Source organism: Salvelinus alpinus, chromosome 11 (genome assembly GCF_045679555.1).
Source record: "Salvelinus alpinus chromosome 11, SLU_Salpinus.1, whole genome shotgun sequence".
NCBI classification, from domain to species: domain Eukaryota; kingdom Metazoa; phylum Chordata; class Actinopteri; order Salmoniformes; family Salmonidae; genus Salvelinus; species Salvelinus alpinus.
Window position 1 is genome coordinate 53576911 of NC_092096.1, and position 27051 is coordinate 53603961.

At 44.0% G+C, this 27051-nt stretch overlaps 3 protein-coding genes across 6 annotated transcripts; 2 read left to right on the forward strand and 1 right to left on the reverse strand.

The window, feature by feature from the left end:
• The first annotated feature begins 263 nt into the window (after window positions 1-263).
• On the forward strand, window positions 264-9307 carry faah2b (fatty acid amide hydrolase 2b). 3 transcript variants are annotated; one of them, XM_071333542.1, is made up of 11 exons: window positions 264-850; window positions 1757-1839; window positions 2063-2199; window positions 3057-3266; window positions 3524-3643; window positions 3738-3873; window positions 5416-5533; window positions 5614-5733; window positions 6919-7030; window positions 7917-8105; window positions 8354-9307. In XM_071333542.1, exons 1-11 carry the CDS (start codon window positions 665-667, stop codon window positions 8527-8529), a joined length of 1587 nt encoding a protein of 528 aa, XP_071189643.1. In that variant the 5' UTR covers window positions 264-664; the 3' UTR covers window positions 8530-9307. The 3 variants fall into 3 exon arrangements, with proteins under 3 accessions (XP_071189643.1, XP_071189644.1, XP_071189645.1); XM_071333543.1 differs by having other exon boundaries at window positions 524-694; XM_071333544.1 differs by having other exon boundaries at window positions 715-850; window positions 1720-1839.
• Window positions 9308-9528: 221 nt separating this feature from the next.
• Window positions 9529-22050, reverse strand: nelfa (negative elongation factor complex member A). Its single transcript, XM_071333541.1, has 11 exons — window positions 21768-22050; window positions 20151-20322; window positions 19617-19778; window positions 16571-16660; window positions 16311-16438; window positions 13868-13937; window positions 12105-12193; window positions 11919-12030; window positions 11228-11514; window positions 10779-10878; window positions 9529-10284 (listed from the first exon to the last, which is right to left on the reverse strand). Exons 1-11 carry the CDS (start codon window positions 21975-21977, stop codon window positions 10100-10102), a joined length of 1605 nt encoding a protein of 534 aa, XP_071189642.1. The 5' UTR covers window positions 21978-22050; the 3' UTR covers window positions 9529-10099.
• Window positions 21762-26865, forward strand: nicol1 (NELL2 interacting cell ontogeny regulator 1). 2 transcript variants are annotated; one of them, XM_071333547.1, is made up of 4 exons: window positions 21762-21876; window positions 23116-23261; window positions 23587-23675; window positions 25713-26865. In XM_071333547.1, exons 2-4 carry the CDS (start codon window positions 23150-23152, stop codon window positions 25782-25784), a joined length of 273 nt encoding a protein of 90 aa, XP_071189648.1. In that variant the 5' UTR covers window positions 21762-21876; window positions 23116-23149; the 3' UTR covers window positions 25785-26865. The 2 variants fall into 2 exon arrangements, with proteins under 2 accessions (XP_071189648.1, XP_071189647.1); XM_071333546.1 differs by lacking the exon at window positions 21762-21876 and adding an exon at window positions 22754-22861.
• The last annotated feature ends 186 nt before the right edge of the window (window positions 26866-27051 follow it).

Genomic DNA, 27051 nt, shown 5'->3' on the forward strand with positions numbered 1-27051 from the left:
TTTGATGGTTAAAATGCAGACTTCATGGGTTTGGTTTCCTAATCCACTGACATGCATTGCGCAGTTATTTACCCCGATGATTACCTGCTCAGTTTGTCTGAGTGCGCATCGTGTTTTTACTCATAGCAATACTGCTACCATGTGGTGCAATGTAGATATGACAGTTCATTGCGCTCGCTTAAAAGAGCGGATTTAGCTAAGCAAATAGTGATTTGTGACCAACATGTCACTATAATAATTTGTTGTCTACTATGTTGTACACTTATTTTCTTTATTTGGTTTGCTTGATACCTTACATTTAATATATTCAATACAGTGCATTTTATTCTCATAGACTACGTATCGAAGTACACGATGCCAAATGGTTAACCATTAACCTTTTGATTGTTCACACACTTGGCCACTTCATATCGGTTTGAAATTTAGCCACGGTTGACCTAATATCGGTTACCGAGAAGTACAACTCTCGCGAAAGTTGTCACTTTCCGTTTAAACGTGAATCTGTCCAATAGATAACAGCTGACCTGATAGCGAGGTCGGCTGCAACCCATTTATAGATAAGAACCATAATAACACGCTGCATGCCGGGAGTTGTTATGTTAGACGGCGACAGTGTCCTGCTGTCAAAACAGTTCGTGCGGGGGTGGTGACCAAAGCTGTGATCATGGCGTTGACCCGGCTAGAACGGGCCCAGGTATGGATTCTGAGTGCGTGCACGGGCGTGCTCTTTGCGCTCTTTCGGCTCCTCTCTCCCCGGCGGTCCCGTGGATTCACCAAACTTCTTCCGGTCACCAACCCTCTGCTGATGATGTCTGCGATGCAGCTCGCGCAAAGGATTCGTCGGAGAGAGGTCCGTAGGCTACCCGGTACCGGGTTATATGTTCTAATCTATTTTTACGCGAGAGACTACTTTTCCGGAGTGCTTCCACTTGTACGGTTCCGGTGCCGTAGGCCTGAATGGTGCAGCCAATGGTAAAAGGCCTGCGTGAGTTATCTTCATTTATCCACCATGTGTGGACCCCAGGAAGAGTTGCTGCTGCTTTTGCCACAGATAATGGTGATTCTAATAAAATACCAAAAGCTTAGGACAGGGTTCTACAACGGCTTGATAAAGAGCCTATCTGCTGCATGATAGGCTACTGCGTTGCTCTCTGGGAGCAGTTGGGCTGTGACTGCACTCTGCACATGTCTGCACATGTCCATTACATAAAGGCGCTACATGGTCAATCCGACGTCTGCATTGGCCGTGCAGCATTTACGGTGATATGGCCTCTGCAGAAGTCAGGGCATTCATACTTTTTCTGCTTCGCGGAGTAGCGCAGAGCTTTTGTCAAGGAAGTCAGTTTGTGTTTAGACAACCAATCATGTCAATGCGGAGCTATACCTAGCCCTCCACACTGTTACACAATTTGAGATGCGCACATATATACGGTACGGAGCTCAATATGGCGTCTGCGTGCCTCTGGAGGCTCCGCAAATAGCGTCACACCATCCATATGGCGTCTCTGACCACATTTTCAGATCAAGCAGAAATAGGCTCTTAGGCAACAGCCTTGTGCTGTTATCTCCTTATGAAACTGGGTTGGGGTCAATTCCAATTGTCAATTCAGGAAGTTTATGACTACAGCAATTCCAATAATCTTTAGTGCTTTTCAATGAGGAAAATGTTGAATTGGAAATTGTTTTACTCTGAATTGACTGGAATTGATGCACACACAGGCGCACTACTGTCTGTACTGTATGTTGGTTGGTGTAGGTGTCGAGCGTGGAGGTGGTGCAGGCCTACATTGACAGGATTCAGGAGGTGAACCCGCTGCTCAATGCTATGGTGCAGGACAGGCAAGTACAAGTACTCCGGGACTAGACTGGTTAAATGTCATATGGTTACAAATCTAATGTTGCAGTTTCACCTTACCTCCACTATGTCCTGACACACAACTAAACCTGTATATGCCTATTTCTTTCTTCTTTCTCTCTATTCCCCTCTCTATTCCTCTCCCTCTCTGCTCCCTATTTTCCTCTCCTCCTTCTCTGCTCTCTCGCTTCCTCTCCTTCTCTCCAGGTTTGCAGCAGCGTTGCTAGAGGCAGCCCAGGTGGACAAGCTGATCGAGGAGGAGACCGGGGGAGAGGATGTTCTGGAGGATAGACTTCCCCTGCTGGGGGTCCCCCTCACTGTCAAAGAGGCCTTCGCTCTACGGGGTAGGTCTACACACTCACCTAGACCATCCTTTCTCAAACCTCTCCTCGGGGACCGCCCAGCTGTTTCAATATTTGAACTATTCCAGAACTAGCACACCTGATTCAACTTGTTATCTAATCATCCAGCCCTTGAGCTAGCTCAGGACTACAACTAAAATTGTGAAACGTCTGGGGGTGTTCCTCAAGCAGAGGTTTGAAAATGGCTGACCTATATCCTCTCCTGTACTCTCCCACACTGTGTACTACTCATGTAGTTGTGTACCCTGTAGTGAGACTATGAGAGCGGGTCTGGGTGAGTGTGTAGGCCTACCCTATAGGTCAGTGTTTTCCAATCCTGGTCCTGGGGACCCAAAGCCCAAGCATTAACACACTTGATTTCACTTATCAATTCATCACCAAGCCTTAATTAGTGATTTAGGCCTGTTAGTACTAGGGCAAAAATTAGAAAGGGTACCCATTTGGGTCTCCAGGACCAGGATTGAGAAACACTGCTATAGGTAGACCTAACCCCCCCCCCCACCCCCCACACACACACACACACACACACAGATCCCCTCCTACAGTCCTAAGGTCTCACCATAACAGCACTCGACCATCAACAACTTTCCCTCTGCCTCGTCACCATCAGATACATTACATTCTCTGATATTCCCACTAGATAAGCATCAGTAAAGTGCATCTGTCCCTATTCAAATGAAAACGGTTTTGAATATCTCTATCTGCCAGCTTAGTCCACAACCGTAACAGACCCAAGCCATTGCACTCCAAATATTTGTGAAATTGTCATGGATTATATCCTAGTTTACAGTTCCACCTGTATGTTCAACTTCTCCCCACCCGTTCCCTTTGTCCGCCAGGCATGCCTAACACCGCAGGTGTGGTTTCCCGGCGCGGGATCCTTTCAGTGGGGGACGCCCCTCCCGTGGCCCTGTTAAAGAGGGCCGGGGCCATCCCCCTGGGGGTCACCAACTCCAGCGAGCTCTGCATGTGGTCCGAGTCCCACAACCACCTATACGGCATTTGCAATAATCCCTATGACCAGGAGAGGACACCAGGCGGCAGCTCAGGTGTGGTATTGTGAGGTGTTGTAAAATGGTAATAACATGGGAAGGTATGTGTTATAACGGTATTACAGCTGTAATAACACAGGTAGATGTCCAAAACAAAGGACTGATAGTGCGTATTAATTACTTGTTATATCAAGTTACCTCACCTACAGAAACAGACAATAGGTTCCTGCCCCTATGGGCCTTTCTGGCTCGGACAAGCTTTACTGACTATCTCAATCTCTCTTCCTCTTTCCCTCCTTTCCTGTGGACTGCAGGTGGAGAGGGTAGTATACTTGGCGGTGGAGCATCAGTGATCGGGATAGGTTCTGACATCGGTGGAAGTATCCGTATGCCGTGCTTCTTCAATGGCGTTTTTGGCCATAAAACCACACCAGGTAAATATAGAGTACCCCTTGTGTGTGTGTTGGTGTATATGTAGATGCTAGTGCGTGTGTGTAATTGGCCATGTTTCTCCTGTGTTATTTGTAGGTGTAATATCTAATGATTGTCAGTACCCCCCTGCCTCTGGTCGTCATGAGGACTACCTCAGTACTGGCCCCATGTGTCGTTATGCTGAGGACCTTCTGCCCATGCTCAGGATCATGGCTGGACCCAATGCTCACAAGTACACAACCGATCGCAACCCTAGCACATGACAAGTAGACAATCAAAACACAAGTACACAACTACATCCGTAACACACCAACAACTACCACCCTAACACACATGAACAGTCAACACAGTGTTCGCGGTACCACAAGTACACAACCCATCACACCTTTAACAGACTAAAACACCCAACACTGTATTCTCAGTAAAGGCTTCAACACATCTAACTAGAAACAACTAACTACCAATGGTGCATGGGTAGTTTTTACAGGCATACAAAAATGCAAATAAGTTTAATGTCCACACAACTAAGTTTTGTGAAGTTACACTATATATACACTAAAGTATGTGGACACCCCTTCAAATTAGTGGGTTTGGCTATTTCAGCCACACCCGTTGCTGAAAGGTGTATAAAATCGAGCACACCGCCATGCAATCTCCATAGACAAACATTGGCAGTAGAATGGCCTTACTGAAGAGCTCAGTGACTTTCAACATGGAACCGTCATAGGATGCCACCTTTCCAACAAGACAGTTCGTCAAATTTCTGCTAAAGCTTCCCCGGTCAACTGTAAGTGCTGTTATTGGGAAGTGGAAACGTCTAGGAGCAACAATGGCTCAGCCGCAAAGTGGTAGGCCACACAATCTCACAGAACGAGACCGCTGAGTGCTGAAGCGTGTAACACATAAAAATCGCCTGTCCTCGTTTGCAACACTCACACCCGAGTTCCAAACTGCCTCTGGAAGCAACATCAGCATAATAACTGTTTGTCGGGAGCTAAATGAAATGGGTTTCCATGGCCGAACAGCCACACACAAGCCTAAAGATCACCATGCGCAATGCCAAGTGTCAGCTGGAGTGGTGTAAATTTGCCACCATGTGACTTTGGAGCAGTGGAAAAGCATTCTCTGGAGTGATGAATCACACTTCACCATCTGGCAGTTCGCCGGACAAATCTGGGTTTGGTGGATGCCAGGACAACGCTACCTGCCCCAATGTATAGTTCCAACTGTAAAGTTTGGTGGAGGAATAATGGTCTGGGGCAGTTTTTCATGGCTCGGGCTAGGACCTTTAGTTCCAGTGAAGGGAAATCTTTAAGCTACAGTATACAATGACATTCTAGACGATTCTGTGCTTACAACTTTGTGGCAACAGTTTGGGGCAGTGCAAAAAGCGAGGTCCATACAGAAATGGTTTGTCGAGATCGGTGTGGAAGAACTTGACTGGCCTGCACAGAGCCCTGACCTCAACTCCATCGAACACCTTTGGGATTTATTGGAAAGCCGACTGCGAGCCAGGCCTAATTGCCCAACAACAGTACCCGACCTCCCTAAAGCAAGTCCCAGCAGCAATGTTCCAACATCTAGTGGAAAGCCTTCCCAGAGGAGTGGAGGCTGTTAGAGCAGCAAAGGGGGGGACCAACTTAATATTAATGCCTCTGATTTTTGGATGTTCGACGAACAGGTGTCCACATACTTTTGGTCATGTAGTGTATATCAAAACCATGACATTTTGAGCACCTGTTTAACTGTCCTAGCTCTCCATGTCTCTGTACAGATTGTCTTTGTCCGTTGAGGTGGATCTGAGGAACCTGCGTTTCTTCTCTATCCCTCACGATGGAGGCTCTCCTCTGGTGAGTGCTGTAGATGAACAGCTCCTTCAAGCCCAGAGGAGGGTGAGTAGAATGCCTAGTAGACCCGCAACACGCACACACGCGCAAACGTAGATTCACAAAGACATCTGTATTTCTACCAGGTGGTGGAGCGGCTCGAGTCTGACCTAGGGGTCAAGGTTCAGGAGGTGCGGCTCTCTGGGCTCAAATATGGCTTCCAGATCTGGGATACGTACATGGGGCTCCCCGACAAGGAGGGCAAGGTGGGTCAACTGCTGCTGCTGTCTAATTCATTAGGTAGCGTTTATGGGGGTATTATGAGGCCTCACTAGTACTGCCATCCTAACTATGCTGAACAAAAATATTAACGCAACATGCAACAATTTCAAAGATTTTACTGAGGTACAATCAGTCAATTGGGATAAATTCATTAGACCCTAATCTATGAATTTCACATGACTGGGAATACAGATATGGATCTGTTCGTCACAGATACCAACAACAAAAGGTAGGGGCGTGGATCAGAAAACCATTCAGTATCTGGTGTTACCACTATTTGCCTCATGCAGCGTGATATCTCCTAAGCATAGAGTTGATCAGGATGTTGTGGCCTGTGTAAAGTGTCCCACTCTTCAATGGCTGTGCGAAGTTGATGGATATTGGTGGAAACTGGAACACGCTGTTGTACACGTCGATCCAGAGCATCCCAAACATGCTCAATTGGTGACATGTCTGGTGAGTGTGCAGGCCATGGAAGAACTGGGACATTTTCAGCTTCCGGTTGTTGTGTACAGATCCTTGCGTCATGGGGTGTGCATTATCATGCTGAAACATGAGGTGATGGCTGCATGACAATAGGCCTCAGGAACTCGTCAATGCAATTGTGTTCGTTGTCTGTAGTTTATGCCTGCCCCCATAACCCCACTGCCACCATGGGGCACTCTTTAAACGACATTTACATCAGCAAACCACACAATGCCATACACGTGGTCTGCGGTTGAGAGGCTGGTTGGACGTACTGCCAAATTCTCTAAAACACTGGAGGTGGCTTATGGTAGAGAAATGAACATTCCAACAGCTCTGGTGGACATTCCTGCAGCCAGCATGCCAAATGCACGCGCCCTCAACTTGAGACATCTGTGACGTGTGACACAACTACCCTTTTATTGCCCCCAGCACAAGGTGCACCTGAGTAATGATCATGCTGTTCAAACAGCTTTTTGATATACAAAACCTGTCAGGTAGATGGATTATGTTGGCAAAGAAGAAATGCTCACTAACAGGGACGTAAAAAAAATTGTGCACAACATTTGAAAGATAAGCTTTTTGTGCATATGGAACATTTTGGGGGATCTTATTTCAGCTCATGAATCATGGGACCAACACTTTACATGTTTCGTTTACATTTTTGTTCAGTGTAGATACGTGTGTGTATGTGTTTCTCGCAGCGCCCCACACCCTTCCAAGTGTTGATGGGGGAACCAGGGAGGCCGGTGTGGCCAGTGTGGGAGCTGGCCAAGTGGATGATGGGAAGGTCCCCTCACACCATGGCTGCTATTGGTAACAACATAAACACACATTGACAATCCTGTCTAGTAATAGTAGTTTCGGGTCTAATGATTTGGTTAAGTGTTGCCAGTCAACTGAGTGACCTTGTAGACCTCTATAGTATCTATTGTTTGTGCCCGGGCGTATTCTAGTAACCAGAGCTATAATGGCACTTTGATCAACTGAGTCAACTGTCAAACATGGTATCTTTAGGTCCACTCTTGTCATGATGATATAGGTCAGGGATGGGCAACTAGCAGCTCCTCCTTTTGTAGGCCCACAACCAATTTGACCCCCCCAAAAAACTTTAGTCTCAACTTATTGTTGAGAGTTAGAATACACAAGGTGCCACTTCAAAACATGGTTGTGCATCAGCAGTCACTCAATTAGCCCATGTCAGCTATTTTTATTTTACATTGGTAAGTTGGTGTAGAGTCCAGCTATCTAAACAAGTAGTAAGCATGGTCAAATTCCTGACCGGGGAGGAGCCCATTGATCATCGGTTATCATATTAAAAACGGCAAACATTTGCCTCCACCCTATGGCAAAATGAGTACAATTGCATGAAATTAGTTATAAAATTGCAATATTTTTTTTGCCCCATGGCAAAATGTGTAGAATTGTAGCAAATGTACTTTAAAAATGGCAACATTTCCTCTACGCCCCATGACAAAATGCACAGTATAGCAGGAAATTAACTCTAAAACGTACATTCTTCCTCTTCACTGTCATGAGGGGTATGGATGTGGGTACGCAGCCCCACGTGCCTCCGCAGCCTCTTTTGTGGCCCCCACCCCCATCAAAGTTGCCCATCTCTGGTATAGGCTAATCAATACATTAAGTACATCAATCTGTTATCTCTGGAATCATGGTCATTCTGTTGCTCTGTGTGTTCCAGGCCTGGCCTTGGTAGAGATTACCAGCTCATCCAAGCCCTCTCCCTTCATCCTGAAGCAGAAAGAGAAGCTACAGAAGGAGATTGAGGAGCTGTTGGGTACAGATGGGGTTCTCCTGTACCCCACCTACCCTCACCTCGCCCCCAAACACCACCACCCCCTCTTCACACCCTTCAACTTCGCCTACACAGGTGAGAGGGTCTGGAAGACGATATCTAACAATCATATAAATGGAGATAAATCTATGAACCAAATCTTAATATAACTTGAGGTATTCAAACTTTCAGGCAAATCACACAATGATTCAAAGCTCAGGGCTGCGGTCACAAATGTGACTGAGAATAAATTGTCTGTACACCACAACTGAATGAATAAATACAACATACTCCAAAGATTTCTCTCATTTGCATCCCTCTATCCTTCCCCCCTCCATCCTCAGGGGTCATCAACATCCTGGGGCTGCCTGTGACCCAGTGCCCTCTGGGGTTGAGTGTAGAGGGTCTTCCCCTGGGGGTGCAGGTGGTGACTGGGAAGCACCAGGATCGCCTGTCCCTAGCCATGGCCCTCTACCTGGAGAAGACCTACGGAGGCTGGAGAGACCCTGGAGCCGCCTGACCTGTCCTGTATCTATAAAGCATTGCAGAGTAGGAGTGCTGATCTACTACAATCAGTTTGGCCTTTTTAAATCAAAATAAACGAGTTACATGAACAGGGAGGACCTGATCCTGGATCAGCACTTCTACTCTGATGCTTTATGGATAGTGGCCCTGACCTGAGGATCATTGGGCCATGTTCAGTATGAAAGGTGGTCAAATGTTGCAGATAGAAATGTCATGAATAGAACTGACATGATTCCTTATTCTACAAGTCACAGGCATGTTTGTATCTAAATGTTTTGCCCCGCTGAACGTGCCCCACACTGGCTGATGGAGGTAGAGGTTGTCCTTACCCATTTTTAATGGGGAATGGATAATCTGATATCTCTGGTTAAGGGAAGTAAGTATGTCCCTAACCGCTGATAAAGGGGTGTGTTTACTAGCCTTAGCCTTGTGCTCAGACTAGCTCTATTACACACACACAGTACACACTATTCAGCACTTACCCCAATGGAACTGTCTGGTTCAATGACCTCTCACTGAAGAAAGAATGTCTGTGTTTCTGCACTGAAAGTGAATGTTATTGGCACAAAGAATGTCTAGTCAGCCATGATTGACTTTTGTACTATCAAAGTCCCACTCACTCCGATCGATCTTACTGTCAACCTCTATCTTTTGCAAATTGACAGGAATGCAGATCCTAAAAGCCAGTACTTTTGAACAAGAATACTGTATTACTCGATACCAATCTTTGTGCATTTCTGTGGTTCGATTAGTAAAGACCTTTTTAAAAAGAATTCATCTGATTAATCATTTGCTTGAATTGGAATTCATATCCCGAATTGACAAATGGGACTTTACCCCAACCCCGGGGTGTATTCATTAGTGCACACCGTAGCAAAATGTTCTGAAACAAGTCTTTACCATAGAACACCTTTATCATTCTATTTTGGCGCTCATGATGACTAGGGTAGTCTGGGAGGAGAGCAAGAGGTTCTGAAGGACTGTAACACTGGAATCGGAACATTTTTCGCTTTATTTTTCTTCCCTTGGTAAGGATGGAAAAATGAAACATTTTCCGGAACTTTTCAAAACAATTTCACAGCAAAAAGGAAACCCATCATCCCTCTCTGTCATATGTTCACTGATGGTTTGGGCTCTTTAGTTTCTTACATGTTCTCAGACGAAGTAGGAAGAATACAGTAAACGTCATTCTCACAGTGAAAAACACAGACAGTTGTGGCATGCTTGCACCTTTTCATAGTAAAGCAGGTCTTGACAGGTATCTTATGAAAAGAAGGTATAAGGACTAACACAAATGTTCAGTAATCTGAGGGGACATAACTGAAAAGAAAAACAAACCAACGGAAATGAGTCTTGAGGGTCCCTGCCTTTTGGCAATGAAGAAACTTTGAGAAAGAGGGATCTGTTCACCCATATCCCCCACCTCTCTCACGGGCTGGATTTGGCCCATGTGTATTTGCACAAGTGTGTGAGTATGACAAGTCCCTGGCCACCCGAGTGTATGTAAATGTGTATACGTGTGTATACGTGTGTGTTTAGTCCCGGCAGGCATGCCAGCAGCCACCTCAGGAGGTGTTGGTGATTGGCTTGTACTTCTTGAGGCGGGTCCACTGTCCTGTGGAGTAGTTCATCTCAAACACCGTGTCCACCAGCATGGTAGTGCTGCCCGTGCCGTCCGCCTTGGGCAGGATCTCTGTGTGCTCGCTTAGCTTGATCTGGATGATGTCCCCCTGCTCCGGACACGGGTTCTCTGGAGGAGGGGATACACCAACAGGTAGAGGTGTAGTTTGTGTGTGTCGTAGCAGGAGAACTCGCAGTGGGGCAAGAGTGTTTTAAAAGGTGTGTGTGTGTGTAGCCAGCTCCGCCTCCAGAGCACTTGAACATACCCACACATTACTAAAAACATTATTACGTTAAACTCATACAGTATGCCACTAAGTGGACATACTCCAGCACAGGTCTGTTGCACCTTAATTGAGGAGGACGGGCTCATGGTAACAGCTGGAGCGTAATCAGTGGAATGGTATCAAATACGTCGGAATTTGCCATTCCATTTGCTCCGTTCCAGCCCTTATTATGAGCCGTCCTACTCTCAGCAGCCTCCCCTGTACTTGAGGGAATATTTATTCTCTGTTGCAAAAAGCTGTTATTACTAAAACATTGCAATTCCAACAGTACAAAACTCATACGCTAGGTGGACTTCATCTAGGGAAATGGGAGTATTTGCACAAAGCAGTACAGTACCTCTGGATCCGGCCATGAAGCCCAGGATGAGAGCTTTCTCTGGTCTGGTGACCTTGTTAGCGGTCTTGAACATTTCCTGAGCAGCATACATCTGTTCTCTCTGAGGGGGGGACCACAACACATGGCACAGAGATTACGCCACACCACACTGCATGCATTTACATTTTAGACATTTAGCAGATGCTCTTATACAGAGTCACTTACAGTCAGTGCATTCAACGAAGACAAAACTACATAACTCTTAAGTAAAAACCACCATCGCATGCCAAACCACCATTACAAATACTAAACTACAATCTCTACAGTCAATGTTTGTATGTAAGCGTGACATTCTCGCATAGTAATACAAGTTCATCTTAGAATGCATGCCCAATATATCGCTTCATTCTAAGTAGTATAGTGGTGCAAATGTTGGAACAGAGTCCCAATGATGCCTTTATCCAACTCACAGTGAGCGAGAGGTTCTTTTTGGGCTGGGGCGTGCTGGTCTGGGGGGTAGCGGGGGGCTGTGTGGCTGGGGTCTCGGGCTGCGTGGCAGCCTGGGGGCCGTTGCTACTGGCGGGGGTGCTGGGGGAGGCGGGGGCGGTGGGGCTGGCGGCCGTGTTGCCGGCGTTGTACATGGGCGTCCTTTGTTTGAACTGGCCAGGGAGGGTGGTGGCGGCAGCGCTGGGCGTGGCCGACTCCTCAGGCTGTCGACCCGACTGCAGGGCGTCACGCCCTGAACCGCCCGCATTCGCTAGAGAAAGAAGATGAATAAAGACTCAGTTTTTCGACATCTGAGACAATCCCTCTATCAATCGCTAATTGGTTGTGCAGAAGATTGGATAGGAGTAAGTACTGATGGAAATCTTGTCAGAACTTTGTCAATCCAGGTAGTTTGTCAAACCAATACATCAAATTCCATGTGGTGTATCAAAAGGCAAGCTGCTACGAGTATTGTAAATCAAGCTGCCTCGCTACAGAAACAGGAGACTGCCCTATAGACCGTTCTGGCTCAGACAAGGCTTTAATTGTCCAAGGCTTTGTTACTCAATGTGCTACAACCGTGCCATATTGCAAAAACCAACTTCGTATAGGACCAAATGGAGGGTAACAGATTTGAGTAACAGGTATCTAGGTGTGTGAAGATGTCTCTCTCACCTGGCTGTGTCTCTGAACTGGGAATGTAGGAGGAGGAGGGGACCATACTGGGAGTAGCAGGCATGTAACTCGTAGACGGCAGGGCGCTCTCGTTGTTCAACGCACCCAGTTTCTGAAAACACCCGTTGAATAGGTTACAATTCAATAATCACTTTGTTAATTGCGTGACAGTGTCTCTCTTCCTACCTGTGTGGACACCAGTCCAGCAGCATAGTCTGGTGTAGCATTCTCCACCACAGCCTCCTCTTTGGCAGCTTTCTCCCCAGCCTCTGTTTCTGTACCATGAGAGAAAGAGATCAATAAGAATGAGTGAGTCAAAGACGGTGAATAATAGTGAAGACTGCTAGCTAGATAGAAATACAGTGCCTTCGGAAAGTATTCAGACGCCTTGACTTTTTCCACATTTTGATACGTTACAGCCTTATTCTAAAATGGATTAAACAAATAAAAATCCTTAGCAATCTATACACAATACCCCATAATGAAAAAGCGAAAACAGGTTTAGAAATGTTTGTACATTTATAAAATATTTAAAAAAACAAATACCTTATTTACATAAGTATTCAGACCCTTTGCAATGAGACTCGAAGTTGAGCTCAAGTGCATCCTGTTTCTATTGATCATCTGCGAGATGTTTCTACAACTTGGGAGTCCACCTTTGGTAAATTCAATTGATTGGACAGGATTTGGAAAGGCACACACCTGTCTATATAAAAAGGTCCCACAGTTGACAGTGCATGTCAGAGCAAAAACCAAACCATGAGGTTGAAGGAATTGTCCGTAGAGCCCCGAGACAGGATTGTGTCGAGGCACAGATCTGGTGAAGGGTACAAAAACAATTCTGCAACATTGAAGATCCCCAAGAACACAATGGCCTCCATCATTCTTAAATAGAAGAAGTTTGGAACCAATAAGACTTTTCCTAGAGCTGGCCGCCCGACCAAACTGAGCAATCGGACGAGAAGGGCCTTTGTCAGGGAGGTGACCAAGAATCTGATGGTTACTCTGACAGAGCTCTAGAGTTCCTCTGTGGAGATGAGAGAACCTTCCAGAAGGACAACCATCTCTGCAGCACTTCACCAATCAGGCCTTTATGGTAGAGTGGCCAGACGGAAGCCACTACTCAGTAAAAGGCACATGACAGCCCGTTCGGAGTTTGCCAAAAGACACCTAAAGGACTCAGACCACGAGAACCAAGATTCTCTGGTCTGATGAAACCAAGATTGAACTCTTTTGCCTGAATGCCAAGCGTCAAGTCTGGAGAAATCCTGGCACCATCCCTACGGGGAAGCATGGTGGAGGCAGCATCACGCTGTGGGGATGTTTTTCAGCGGGAGGGACAGTGAGACTAGTCAGGATTGAGGCAAAGATGAACGGAGCAAATTACAGAGAGATCCTTGATGAAAACCTGCTCCAGAGCGCTCAGGACCTCAGACTGGGGTGAAGGTTCACCTTCCAACAGGACAACGACCCTAAGCACACAGCCAAGACAACGCAGGAGTGGCTTCGGGACAAGTCTCTGAATGTCCTTGAGTGGCCCAGCCAGAGCCCGGACTTGAACCCAATCGAACATCTCTAAAGAACGTGAAAATAGCTGTGCAGCGACACTCCCCATCCAACCTGACAGAGCTTGAGAGGATTTGTAGAGAAGAACGGGAGAAACTCCCCAAATACAGGTGTGCCAAGCTTTTAGCGTCATACCCAAGAAGACGAGGCTGTAATTGCTGTCAAAGATGCTTCAACAAAGCACTGAAAATAGTACTTTTTATAAATTTGCTAAAATGTATAAACAGTTTTTGCTTTGTCATTATGGGGTAGTGTGAAGATTGATGGGTGAAAAAAAAGTAGCAATTTTAGAATAAGTCTAACGTAACAAAATGTGGAAAAAGTCAAGGGGTCTGAATACTTTCCAAATGCACTGTTGATAAAAAATGAATAAATGCATTTACCCAAAGTCTTTCTTCTCCTCTTTGCCTCTCTACCAGCTCCCACCATATCGAGCTCTGAGATGTCTAACAACTAAAGAACAGACAATAATGTGCATCAATAATGTGCATCGCTTAACACATTGAACCACCAATTTAAAATGACAATCCTTTCAATACAGCTTCCCATCAGGGTTTCCGTTAGCCGGTAATAGTCAGCTTCAGGCATTTTTTTTTAAAGACAGTAAATAAAATTAATTGAATTCTGCAAAAAAATGTATAATCCCATTGCTAAATAATGCTTTGCCTATTCATTGATGAAAATACATATAATCAAATTGTATTTGTCACATGCACTGAATACAACAGCGTAGAACTTCGAGTGAAATGCTTACTTACAAGCCCTTAACCAACAATGCAGTTTTTTTGGGAAAAATACCTAAGAAATAAAAGTAACAAAGGCTATATACAAGGGGGACCGGTACAGAGTCAATGTGCGGGGGCACCGGTTAGTCGAGGTAATATGTACATGTAGGTAGATTTATTAAAGTGACTATGCATAGATAAGAGAGTAGCAGCAGCGTAAAAGAGGGCCATGCAAATAGTCTGGGTAGCCATTTGATTAGATGTTCAGGAGTCTTATGGCTTGGGGGTAGAAGCTGTTTAAAAGCCTTTTGGACCTAGACTTGGCACTCCGGTACCGCTTCCCGTGCGGTAGCATAGAGAAGAGTATGACTAGGGTGGCTGGAGTCCGACTATTTTTAGGGCCTTCCTCTAACACTACATCACTTCCTCTCAGAGTCAGTGATGCAACTAGTCAGGATGCTCTCAGATGGTGCAGCTGTAAAACCTTTTGAGGATCTGAGGACCCATATCAAATCTTTTCAGTCCCCTGAGGGGGAATAGGCTTTGTCGTGCTCTTCACGACTGTCTTGGTGTGTTTGGACCATGATAGTGTGTTGGTGATGTGGACACCAAGGAACTTGAAGCTCTCAACCTGCTCCACTGCAGCCCTGTCGATGAGAATGGGGGCGTACTCGGTCCTCCTTTTCCTGTAGTCCACAATCATTTCCTTTGTCTTGATCACGTTGAGCGAGAGGTTGTTGTCCTGGTACCACACGGCCAGGTCTCTTACCTCCTCCCTCATTGTTGTCGGTGATCTGGTCTACCACTGTTGTGTCATCGGCTAACTTGGTGTTGGAGTCGTGGCTGGCCGTGCAGTCGTGAGTGAACAGGGAGTACAGGAGGGGACTGAGCACACACCCCAGAGGGGCCCCCCGTGTTGAGGATCAGCGTGGAGGCTGTGTTGTTACCTACCCTTACCACCTGGGGGCAGCCTGTCAGGAAGTCCAGGATCCAGTTGCAGAGGGAGGTGTTTAGTCCCAGGGTCCTTCGGTTTCTTGATGAGCTTTGAGGGCACAATGGTGTTGAACGCTGAGCTGTAGTCAATGAATAGCATTCTCACATAGGTGTTCCATTTGTCCAGTTGTGAAATGGCAGTATGGAGTGCAATAAAGATTGCAGCATCTGTGGATCTGTTGGGGTGGTATGCAAATTGGAGTGGGTCTGTGTTGTGAGCCATGACCAGCCTTTCAAAGCACTTCATGGATACAGACGTGAGTGCTAAGGGTCGATAGTCATTTTGGCAGGTTACCTTAATGTTCTTGGGCATAGGGACTACGGTGGTCTGCTTGAAACATGTTGGTATTACAGACTCAGACAGGGAGAGGTTGAAAATGTCAGTGAAGACACTTGCCAGTTGGTCAGCGCATGCTCGGAGTACACGTCCTGGTAATTCGTCTGGCCCTGCGGCCTTGTGAATGTTGACCTGTTTTAAAGGTCTTACTCACGTCGGCTGCGGAGAGCGTGATCACACAGCCGTGATTTTGCTGTTCGTTACTCGTCTTGTTGGCTGAGGAAAAGTAAATGTGGACAGTTATTTTAAAATCTTCCAAGTGTACATCGGAATTCAGGAACAAAGATGCACGCCGTTGCATCCTGGAGTTGCATGTTCTGTTAAGATGAATGACCATAATCTAAATGTGATTTTGGTTATTCTGAGCACCGTGGGTGGACGCCCTTAATCAGTTTACGCACCCAATACATTTGGGTCCAGTACATTTCTCAAATGTCCGGTAAATTAAAATGCTACTGGTCAAATGTCCAGCACATTTTCATAACGGAAACCCTGCTTCCTGTCTATTGTGAAAAACGTTTTATTTATTTATTACAAAATGACATATTGGTTTCCTTACTGTATAAGCAGTCTATGAACGAGGTTAAGACAGCAATCCATGCTTTGGTTTTGCTTGTGTGGCCACTGTCCGAAAACAAAACCAAAGCATGGATTGCGATCTTACCTTGTCCATAGACTGCTTGCAGGATGAGGAAACCAATGTAATTTTGTACTTTGGGTGAACTATCCCTCAAAAGAAAACAAGGTCACTTGTTAAGGCCCCTTCGTTACCTTGACTCCCCTCTCCTTGCGCAGGGGCGTCCGTGCTGGGGCAATGGGTGTGCGGTTGCTCGGCGGGCTGAACATACTGGGGGTGGTGGGGCTGCGGAACGGGGCTTTGGGGATCCCCTTGAGGGGTGCTGGAAGGGAGAGTATAAAACATGATATCTCAGCAACCAATTAGACACCCGTGGGTATGAATGTGTAAGTGTTCATATGCATAGTCTTAGCAACAACGAGTATTGTAATTGCTGTGTGTGTGTCAAACTCACTGGTGGTGTCAATCTTCTTGACCAGGCCTCTTCCTTTTGCATGGAAAGGCACTCCCGCGGTCTTCTTCAGCTGTTGAGCCGTCTCTGTGGCTGAAACCACAACAGAACGATGAGTCAAAAAAAATTTGCAGTGGAAAACGTTTAAAACAACTAATTTAGGTAAAGTTCCACCCAGTTTTGTCCTTTTTGCTTCCGTTAGGTTCCTAGTGAATACACCAGAGGGTGCTGTTCATTTGGCACCAAACAGAAGATAACAAATAGGGAGGGACTACATGAACTTGTCCAATAAGAAATATTCATTTTCCAGTGCATGCTGTAATGAACATGAGTCCATTCACAAATGTGAAAAAGACCATTCACTAAACTAGCACAAAGGTAGGGCCCTATAAAATATTGTATTTTTTGCCTGATTTCATTTCCCCCCCAAATTCCAGTTTCTCTGTTTTGTTTTTACAGGTTTCTGTTTTTCCCCAGTTTCAGGTTCTCTAAATCACACTTTTTTTTATATAGAAAAACAAACATTTGATGTTCTAAGTCCACAACAATGCTTAAACCACATCAAGAGCCCACTTGAGGTCTGGGAAATCTAAGAAATCTTGATTTTTGGGTGTAGTTACCCTTTAATATAAGTGCAACATGAGACAATTGTTTGGTTAGCGATGTTTCTGTAGCGCGCATGTGATTGCAGAGTTTGCAAAACAAAAGGCCACTAATAATGATATCATTCTGCCAGGTAGACATTGGCTACTTTGAAATTAAAGTTGATCTATTCAAAAATCGCTCCTCCATTTCCTTGTTGCTAGAACTAATAGTTAACCTAATTTCAGTTTATGTGACAAAATAAACTAGTATAGTGAAGAGAATCATTTTACCATCTACACCACTGTGAAATATATTTTCCATAATTAAAAATATTGTTGTTTCAGCTGTTTGAAGCTATTGTACAAAACCAAAACAGAATAGGAAGCATAGGAATATCGCATAAAGAACAGATCTACTGCTTCTTAGACTTGCTTTCAAGTCGAATTATAGATCTATAACTCACATTTCTTTGTGAATTTAGTTGGGTCGCCCCAAAAAGTTACATATTGCCACTAACATTTAATTGTGGTTTTTTGAGAAAGCCTTTCCATCTACCAGAAGACGGCTGTCATTACATTAGCATCATCGCTAACGGCTACGCAAAGTGTTCGACAAACGCGTGCACACACACCCATGTGAATTCCTGTGCCTTTGCCTCTTCAGAAAGTTGAAGGAAAATATGAATCACTGATGTATTTTCTTCAGGTCTTATGATAATCTTGAACAAATGCTCAATACATTTAGTTAATTTCCTAGTAAGCTCAAGCGATTTTTTTTATGTTGTTGAATTCCATTTTAAGGTCTAGATTCCGTCTGCGTTCTCCGCAACGGAGATTTTATAGGGACCCTACAAAGGACAGGAGACCCGAAACATGGCGAGTCGGGGTCTTTTCTGCATAGAAAAGTCTCGGGCGGGCCGCCGAAGTCCAAATTATTTATTTTCAAGATGGAAAAACACTGTCAGCGTAAACTTAAATGACAAACTAGTATGTAGAAAACATAGACCCATGCATCTTTAAATACATATTTGAGAACCAACAATCACTAAAATAAAAGCCAGACTAAAACGATGATTTCAGAAGTATTGACTTGTTAAAATATTTGAGCATAAGGACACAGCATTAGCCATGGCAAAATGCATAGAATTGCAGGAAATTTACTTAAGCTGGAGCTGAGAGAAAATATTGCAGTTTGAGGGAGCAGTCTTTGGAAAGGACTTGTCTATCCATATACACCAGTGTACAAATGAGTGTAGAAAACCGTAGGAACGCCTTCCTGATATTGAGTTGCACCCCCTTCTGCCCTCAGAACAGCCTCAAGCCGTCAGGGCATGGACTCTACAAGGTGTCGAAAGCATTCCACAGGGTTGCTTGCTGGCCCATGTTGACTCCAATGCGTCCCACAGTTGTGTTAAGTTGGCTGGATGTTCTTTGGGTAGTCGACCACTTTTAATACACATGGGAAACTGTTGAGCGTGAAAAACGCAGCAGCGCTGCAGTAATTGACACAAACCAGTGCGCCTGGCACCTACTACCATACCTCATTCAAAGGCACTTAAATCTTTGGTCTTGCCCATTAACCCTCTGAATGGCACACAGACATTCCATGTCTCAAATCCTTTTTTTAACCTGTCTTCTCCCCTGCATCTACACTTATTGAGGTGGATTTACCAAGTGACATCAATAAGGGATCATAGCTTTCACCTGGTCAGTCTACGTCATGGACAGAGCAAGTGTTCCTAATGTTTCGTCCGGACTTTTTAGATTGCGTGTATTGTTAGGTATTCTGCACTTTGAGCTAGAAACACAAGCATTTCACTGGACCTGCGATAATGTCTACAAATCTGTGTACGTGACCAATAAACTTTGATGTAATTTTGATTTGCAGGAAATTTGCTAAACTGATCAAATTCTCTCCACCCCATAGCAAAATGTGTGAAAAAAAAATTGCATATAATTTTCTGCAAGAAATTGGCTTTAAAACACTGAAATTCTCTCAACCGCCAAGATGGGGGCCTCAAAAACATTATTTCCCAGGGCCTTGACTGAATTCAGCCGCACTAATGAGCTGACCGTGCCACGTCCACCACCTTAGCCCCTTTTTGATACAGAAAAAGCACTGGGACCATCTGAAGAGTCTAAAGTGGCTTCACTTTCTCATCTGCTTTCCTTCATCTGCACTGATGTGTGAAAAACAACTGGACAAGTGAAAGCAAATCCCAAGTAAGCATCCACCATAGCGCTTTAACTTTTGCTTTTCAGATCAGGGGCCACATTCATTAAGCATCTCAGTAAGAGTTGTGATATAGGATCAGTTCTGCCTTTTAGATCATAATGAGTAACATTACATGGACAGGGGGAACATGATCCTTGATCAGTATTAATAGGCCCCAGATGAAGATGATGCCACTAGACTATTGACATGCACCCAGGGTGGGTGGATCGAGTGAAGTGTCTTCTCTTACATTTCTGCAGCAGCTCTGCCCTGAGGGTGGCGCTCTTGGGCTTCCTCTTGAGCTGGAAGTGTTTGACAGGGGGTGTGAGTGGGCCCACCAGGGTGGTCAGGGCGCTTTTGTTCAGGTACTGGCACTCCAGAGGGAGCATGGCCGACGCCTCACACTCACTCACTGCAGGGGGAGATCAATCAAATGTATTTATAAAGCCCTGTTTTTACAGCATCTCAAACCTAGACCCCAAAGAGGAAGCAAAAGCAGAAGTGTGATGGAAACAGGCAGGTGCAACCAACAAGTACCTGCACAAGCACTAACATGTTCACAGGTGATAAAGAAAAAGTAGGACTCTGATAGATGGCCAACCAACAGGTGATGTCAGAACAGCACCAACATGCTGGAACATGCATCCTATTCCGTACTACAAATTACCCAAGCACAGTTTACATAATCATAGTCATTCCAGTTGTAAAGCTAGAACCATGATCCTCAACGTCCCCTTCTGCTCTCATTTTACTCTTGACCCCTAGAATATGGTAGTGTACCAACCTTTCTCCCGGAGCTCGCCCAAGATGTCCTGTACGTTAGGGTTCTGCTCCTCCAGGTCCAGGTTGAGAGAGCCCGTCTCTGGGAAGGACTTAAGGATATCTGCCACCATCAGTACCCAGGGCTCAGAGTCCACCGTGGCCAGCTGGATGATCTCTGATAGGGCCTCCTTCATCTGCATGTCAAAGGAGGTGATTGTGGAGGTTAGTAGAGCAAGATTAATTAAAAAATAAATAAACTTTTATCATTCAATCTTGTGGAATGGTCATGTGTCTTTAGGCTTTACATGCATACATGGCTCACAGTATGCATTGCTGTCTGTTGATAGAAAGACATTTATTATAGAATCTCCACGGGGCAGGGTGTATATGGGCATAAGAGGGAGGTGGATGTGGAGGTTAGAGCAGGGCACAGAAATGGAATACATCCAACTACTACACCTTCCATATAGAGTGTGTGCTGACTTTGTTTCCTGGCCTGGTGGGCTGTCAGTAGCTAACATGGGCATCCTCAGGAGGACCGTAAACCTGGGGTCCAGTGCAGGAGACTTCAGGGCCTCTATGATAGACGGGCAAGGGACAAGGCCAAGCACATCATAGAGGACCCCACACAGTCTTGCCCAATGTTTTGAGCTTCTGTCCTCCAGAAGGAGATATAAGGTCCCACAGTTCAGCAATAATAGGAGCTGGGCAAGTTTAATTCTGGCAGCTATCAGGCTTCTGAACAGTGGAATATGGGAAATATGTATGCCCAATACATGGTGGAACAGTAGGCCGCAGGGACTGTGAATTGTGTAATTTAGGAGAATAAAGCGCTGTGGACTAATGACGGTGATAATCCATTACAGGATATGTAGATTTTGTGATGGTCATGAAATTGAAATGACACGTATACAGGTAGTTAATTCAATCAATTAATCATCACAGAAATATAAATTGGTAAACAAAGCAATGTCGAGAAATTGTAGTGCACCTGGTTTACAACAAGTTGTAGCTAAGAAGCTAGACTGTATCAAAGTTAATAGAACGTTTAGCTACTAGACGATTTAAAAAATATATTTTAAAGGCCGTTTCCCAATTTTGACTTGTAACTTAGCTCGCTGGTTACGCCCTCCAAAATGGCACAAGCAGCCTGGCAGACTTGCGAATCCACCTGGACTGACAAAGCGCCGAGAAGTTGAGCATTTGAACGCTTCTCAGACAAAAAAAAATTCGCGACTACACTACAAACAGGTTCAATGTTACACGTCAGGCTAGATAGCTAACTAAGTTAACTTGGTGTTTGTGAAAGCAATGCATGTGCGTTAGGTAAACAAATTATGAGACTGGACAGAATGAGCCTAAACAAACGACAGTTAGCTAGCTAACTACCTCCTGGCTGTAGACACTTCGCTCTTCGGAACAGGTCTCCCTAAGCGAAGAGTCTACGCCATATGCACCTAGATAAGTGTACCCTGGAAACGGTTAGCTTGTAAGCATGGTGTACTATACTTCCCACTCAGGAAATATTAACGTTAGTTAGCAACTCGACCAAGGCTGCTTGCTGCAGAACCCATTTAAACTAACTAGTAGCAGTGGCTAACTAGTGTTCAGTCAGTCATATAGCAACTCGCGTACCCACCTCATCAACAGTCCGCCTCGGAAGATGCAGCATCCCGAGCAAGATTTTTAGCTTTACTGGAGGCGACAAACTCGAAAAACACAACCGTATATTGTCGATAACTGAAACGGTGAGGAGTGAAGCAATACTAGAAGGCGCCCAAAGTTCGTCTGTTGATCCTAGTTTATTATGGAGCCACAGGCCGGTGTCGCTATCCTTCATCGACGCCATCTTGGAAAAAGAAGCGTTTTGAGTTCGGGCATTTTAAAAGGCTACCTAGCTAAGAAAACTTAGAACGGTTGGTTAGGACACACCCACCATGTTCATGCATAGTGCTAACATGGATCCTTGGGACGTCCTTACACTAAACCCTAACCTTAAATAATTTTAAATGTCGTCTCAAGGATTCTACATATCATGGACCCCATGTTCATGTCGAGGGAGATCAAAGGAACACACATCTCTCTTACCTATCCAAAAAACAAATGTCATTTTACATGGCCTTTTGAAAATATTGAGTTTACAGAACACTTGAGATGTATGTCTTTAACAGCATTGCTGTTTGACTCTAAGGGAATGCTGACTTCCCTTTTGCAAATAAGTCTAATAATACAAACCCTTTTCCTAAAATTGACTTAGAGAGTGAACTAATGTGTAGGAATTAATGGTCCGTCTACGTGCGGATAATATTTATTGTACAACCATTTCTGTATAAGGTTATGCAAATAAGCGACTGCGAAGAAATGTGAACAATATTAGCGAACCAGGGAGGCCAACATTCAATTTGGGATGAATAAATTAAATCAAGAAAATAATTTAGCATAGGCCTAATTTTACGGGATTTGTGGAAGATAATCCGTTTGCCTAATTTACAGTTGTCACAAAACCTAACCCTAACCTTAACCACACTGCTAAATGTATGCTTAACCTTAAATTAATTTTATTTTTATGAGCCAATTTTGGTTTTGTGGCTGTGGTAACTAGTGACGACCCCTCAAAGGGTTTTATACGCATGCGCTTTCTGCCCTTTGAATTAATATTCAACAGAATCGTCTTGAGGTGGGCGTCTTTCGGCAGGCTACATTGTTTTTATTTTCTTTAAAATATCACCCACAGTGAGTAGGCCTACATTAAATGTTATATTGTTCTTAGTTATATTTCCGATCTTTTTCTTTATGAAAAAAAGCTTGGCCCATTTAAAACGAGATCTCCGCATCTGTGATGTTATTATGGATGCTGGTGTTGCTTTCTTTAGTCGTGGGAACGTAGCCTACAATCGTTTTCATATATCCTATCAGTGCTTCGTTTATAAACTTAATTATATATCATAAGGAATCATATGCTAAAATTCGCTATCTCCATTTTCCAGGTCTTTCTCTTGACATCCTGCACCGAACATCAGTATGGTATCGAGCGGCTATTTGCAAGCGGTGATGCTGCTATTAGCCGTGCAGCTCCTGTGTTTTAGGCCAAGTGATGCGGAGCAGGAGGCAGGGACAGTAATCCCTGCTGAAAGTAAGTGGTTTAATTTAATATATTGTCTTTGTTGCATTTGCGATTATACACAATGAGCGGCTGTTACTGTAGTGCGGATGACTATTGTCTAGGTGTATAAAGATTTTTTTTTTTAAATCTAGGCCCAAACACAATCAATTATGATTGATTGCCTAATCGATAGGTTATACCAATTGACAACAGCAATTGAGGAAGTGTATCAGCAGATAGGTATTGATTGTAAATACAAAACGTCTTAAAATATTGTTTTTGTTTTCACAAATGCAGTAGCCTATAATGAATCATAATGAACACAGTTTTTATATTTTGTCACATTGTCTTGCAGGTCGGCCCTGTGTGGACTGTCATGCATTTGAATTCATGCAGAGGGCACTACAAGACCTTAAGAAGACTGCTTTTAACCTTGATGCCCGGGTAACAGTTGCCCTTTCTTTTCAGTTACACTTTATGTTACAGCGTGTCATTTTATTAGGATCCCCATTAGCTGTTGCGTAAGCAGCAGTTACTCTTCCTGGGGGTCCACACAAAACATGAAATATGACACAATACAGAACATTACTAGAGAAGAACAGCTCAAGGACAGAACTACATCAATGTAATAACTATTGTATTTACACATTGTTACACTTAATGCTTGCAGTGAGTCGTAGTTGTCCACCTTTTGAGTTTCTATTGATTGAGAACTGGCACCTGTTACAGAATATAGTATTGCCTTTAATATATGATGAGTACCAGCAGTGGTGTAGTGGTGCCTGGTGAAGTGGGTATACTCTAATTTGACCAGAAAAAACAGCCCGTCTGGCGAAGGAAAGAAGTGAAAAAGTATATGTTTTCCTATAGTTTTTTTTCAGGTTTTCACTCTCTCAATCACACTTTTTTTTTAAATAGAAAAACAACAATGCTTTAAGGCAACAATGGGTAAGCAAAGCAGGTATTGAAAAAGTTTGGTCCGAAGTCTTATTTGAATCTTTGCGATGCGCAATTCAGTCATCATGTGGTGTTTGAACATTTCTAAAGGCTTTCACAAAAAACCTTCCCAATTAAATGTAGACTGCAAAGTAGGTCTACCTGGTAGAATGATATGATGATGAATCGGGAGTGCATTTGTTTTGCAAACTCTGCCACCACGTACACTGTAGGCCTACATTGTACAGTACAGCAACACTGTTAGCCAAAAGGTCTCATGCTAGGTGCACAATTTAATTAATGGGCATCTAAACCCTCCCAGAATATTTACATTTTATTTTTCCCAGACCTCAAAATGGTCTCCTTATGTGGTTAATTACCATTTACTGGTATAAGTTGAAATGCCTTTCCTACCAGCTACGGGATACCGATGTCGTTCTTCTGTGAGATGCTCTTGGTTGAGAGTTGTGTGCTCTTGCTGACAGATTCATATTAATATTATTAAGATGTGAGTATACGCAATGCCCCCACTACCCCACTGTGTACCAGCACCAAAAATGAGTACCAGCATCTATTTCATTCCACTTCAAGCACTGGTTATGGCTGGGATAGTACTGAGTTGCTCCCTATAGATGCAGTAAAGGGGTCAATGGAACGCAGACCGTTCCAATGACCAGATTAGCACACATTTGACAAATTTGATCTAACTAAGTGGATATTTGTCAAATCCGTCATGATTTATGTATTGTAACAGACCCACAATGTGGTAACTTAAGTCCGATTTGTATATATTTGGAAGATTTCGCTGCATAACATTTAGAAGTTGTCCCTTTTCGGGTTTAGAAGAAGTGACTGACTGCTAAATGCTAACTCCTGTTCGTATAAACTGGTTAGCATAGCTAGCGAACAGAAATCCGTGGTGGTAGTCAGTCATTTTTAATTGTAATGCAGTTGATTGGTTAAGATGACATGAACATGTGCTGGGGTTGACATCCATACAAGCATTATACTCCGGTTTCTACCTCAACATAGTGTGAAATACAGGGGGCGCAACTTAGGTTTTAGAAGTGGGGGGGACATATTCATTTTTTTATCCAGTCAACTTAACACTCCAAACAGCCTACCTGACCGCTCGGAGACGTCCGCATGGTCCTAAAGCACACCGTTACCTCGTTTTGTATCACATTCCAATGATAAAACCAGTACAAAAATGCAATTTCAGAATGTTGGGGGGACATCTCCCCTTCGTCCCCAGTGAAAGTTGCGCCTCTGGTGAAATACACACATAAACAATAGCCTAAATGTAAGCTAATTTTTCTGCGTTGAAATAAGGAGATTTGGGATCTTTCCCCCACGGCCCTTTCCCCCACATGTTGCCATGGCAATTGCATTGTTTTGGTCGAGTTCGATTGACCTTTTTACCACATCTATACCCTGGCCTGCTGTATACCTACCTGTAAAGTTCCTCTATAAGTCTTAGCCTAGTTTAAAAAGTTTACTCCGCCTAGTACTCCCTAACATGGTGTTGCTTTTGTTTCCTCCTAGACTGAGACCCTGGTGTTGAGGGCAGAGAGGCGAGCCCTGTGTGACTGCATGCCCACTAATACCCTGCGCTGAGTGGAGTAGTGATGTGCCCCCCCCATGGCAACCAACCAACCCCACACCCCCAATGGCCGGACACTTACTTTTACTCACTACAAACAACGCCTGGACTAGACAGTTGTCTCTCTGAGCTTCCTTCATATGGAATATTGTACCATTTAGTTTGCTAATTTGTACAACAGACACTTTATTTTCTTTGCTTGCATATCACTATTGATATTGCAGTGGTTTAATTATTTAAAGATAAGATTTAATTTCATGAGTTTAGATAAGCCAGTCATGCGTTACTATGGCATGTAGGGCAAAGCCAACAACAGCTAGCCTATTGTCCCAGAACTCATGTCCATGTCTTATCTGAGGGATTGTCTTATCTGAGGGATTTTGTGAAATAAAATACAATTTACACTTTACACATTTAAGTTAAAGAAAAAACACTTTCAATTTGGATGTAACCTATCACAAAACCTATAATTTGTGCTATAGCATAGTAGATCTGTATATAGGTTCAATGGACAGACACCTTTTATTAAATGTGTGCCAATATGATCAGGATAATTCACATATACATAGATACACGCAAAGCAGCAGCATTACATTCAATATAGTTGTTAATTCATAATAACATAACAAGTGTCTTGGAAAGTTATTTTTTATTGGCATGGCAACACCAGGCCTTTAGAATAAGTGTACTTTTTAGGTGTATGTGGTACCATGCATGTTTATAGGGTGTAGGCCTACACTCATCTCAACCAGTTGTTTATGGCAATCAGTTGTCTGAGGCACTTCATCCTTTGTTATATTCATCATATCTTTTGTCTTTATTCTGTCTATCTGGACTGTATGAAGATAAGAGAGTTGGATGATGTAGCGGTCAGGAGAATATAGACAAACAAACGCATATTTACCACTAAGACATAGGGACTGTAGAATATTGACAATGTATTGCTAAAATGGTAACTACAGAGGAGAATTATTAATGATAATAATGCTTTGTGTTTGTGTTGTTGCTTTCTTTGTTTCAATATGTCAATACGCTGCTTTTAGTAATGTCTTGTATGTTTTATTTGGTATTAAAGTCATAACTTTCGTCACTGCCTGTATGCCTTTCTGATATCTTTTTAGTGGTTGTGGAAATGACTGAAGCCCAATCCCAAAATGAACCCTAAGCCCTACACCCTATGCACTTGTAGAGATCTGAGAGGATTTGATTGGTATAAGTAATATGGTGAAACGTCCACCACAAGTGCATAGGGCGTTGTGCTTAGGGATCGATTTGGGACTG

Bases quoted from the DNA above. Each gene is read 5' to 3' on its own strand.
- faah2b (XM_071333542.1), top strand. From the start codon at position 665: ATGGCGTTGACCCGGCTAGAACGGGCCCAGGTATGGATTCTGAGTGCG. The intron at 851-1,756 runs GTCCGTAGGCTA...TGGTTGGTGTAG, and splicing joins AAAGGATTCGTCGGAGAGAG to GTGTCGAGCGTGGAGGTGGT. The intron at 8,106-8,353 runs GTGAGAGGGTCT...CTCCATCCTCAG, and splicing joins CTTCAACTTCGCCTACACAG to GGGTCATCAACATCCTGGGG.
- nelfa (XM_071333541.1), bottom strand. From the start codon at position 21,977: ATGGCGTCGATGAAGGATAGCGACACCGGCCTGTGGCTCCATAATAAA. The intron at 16,661-19,616 runs GTAAGAGAAGAC...TTGTGGTTTCAG, and splicing joins GGCAGAGCTGCTGCAGAAAT to CCACAGAGACGGCTCAACAG. The intron at 10,879-11,227 runs GTGAGTTGGATA...TCCCCCCCTCAG, and splicing joins AAAAGAACCTCTCGCTCACT to AGAGAACAGATGTATGCTGC.
- nicol1 (XM_071333547.1), top strand. From the start codon at position 23,150: ATGGTATCGAGCGGCTATTTGCAAGCGGTGATGCTGCTATTAGCCGTG. The intron at 23,262-23,586 runs GTAAGTGGTTTA...ATTGTCTTGCAG, and splicing joins GACAGTAATCCCTGCTGAAA to GTCGGCCCTGTGTGGACTGT. The intron at 23,676-25,712 runs GTAACAGTTGCC...GTTTCCTCCTAG, and splicing joins CTTTTAACCTTGATGCCCGG to ACTGAGACCCTGGTGTTGAG.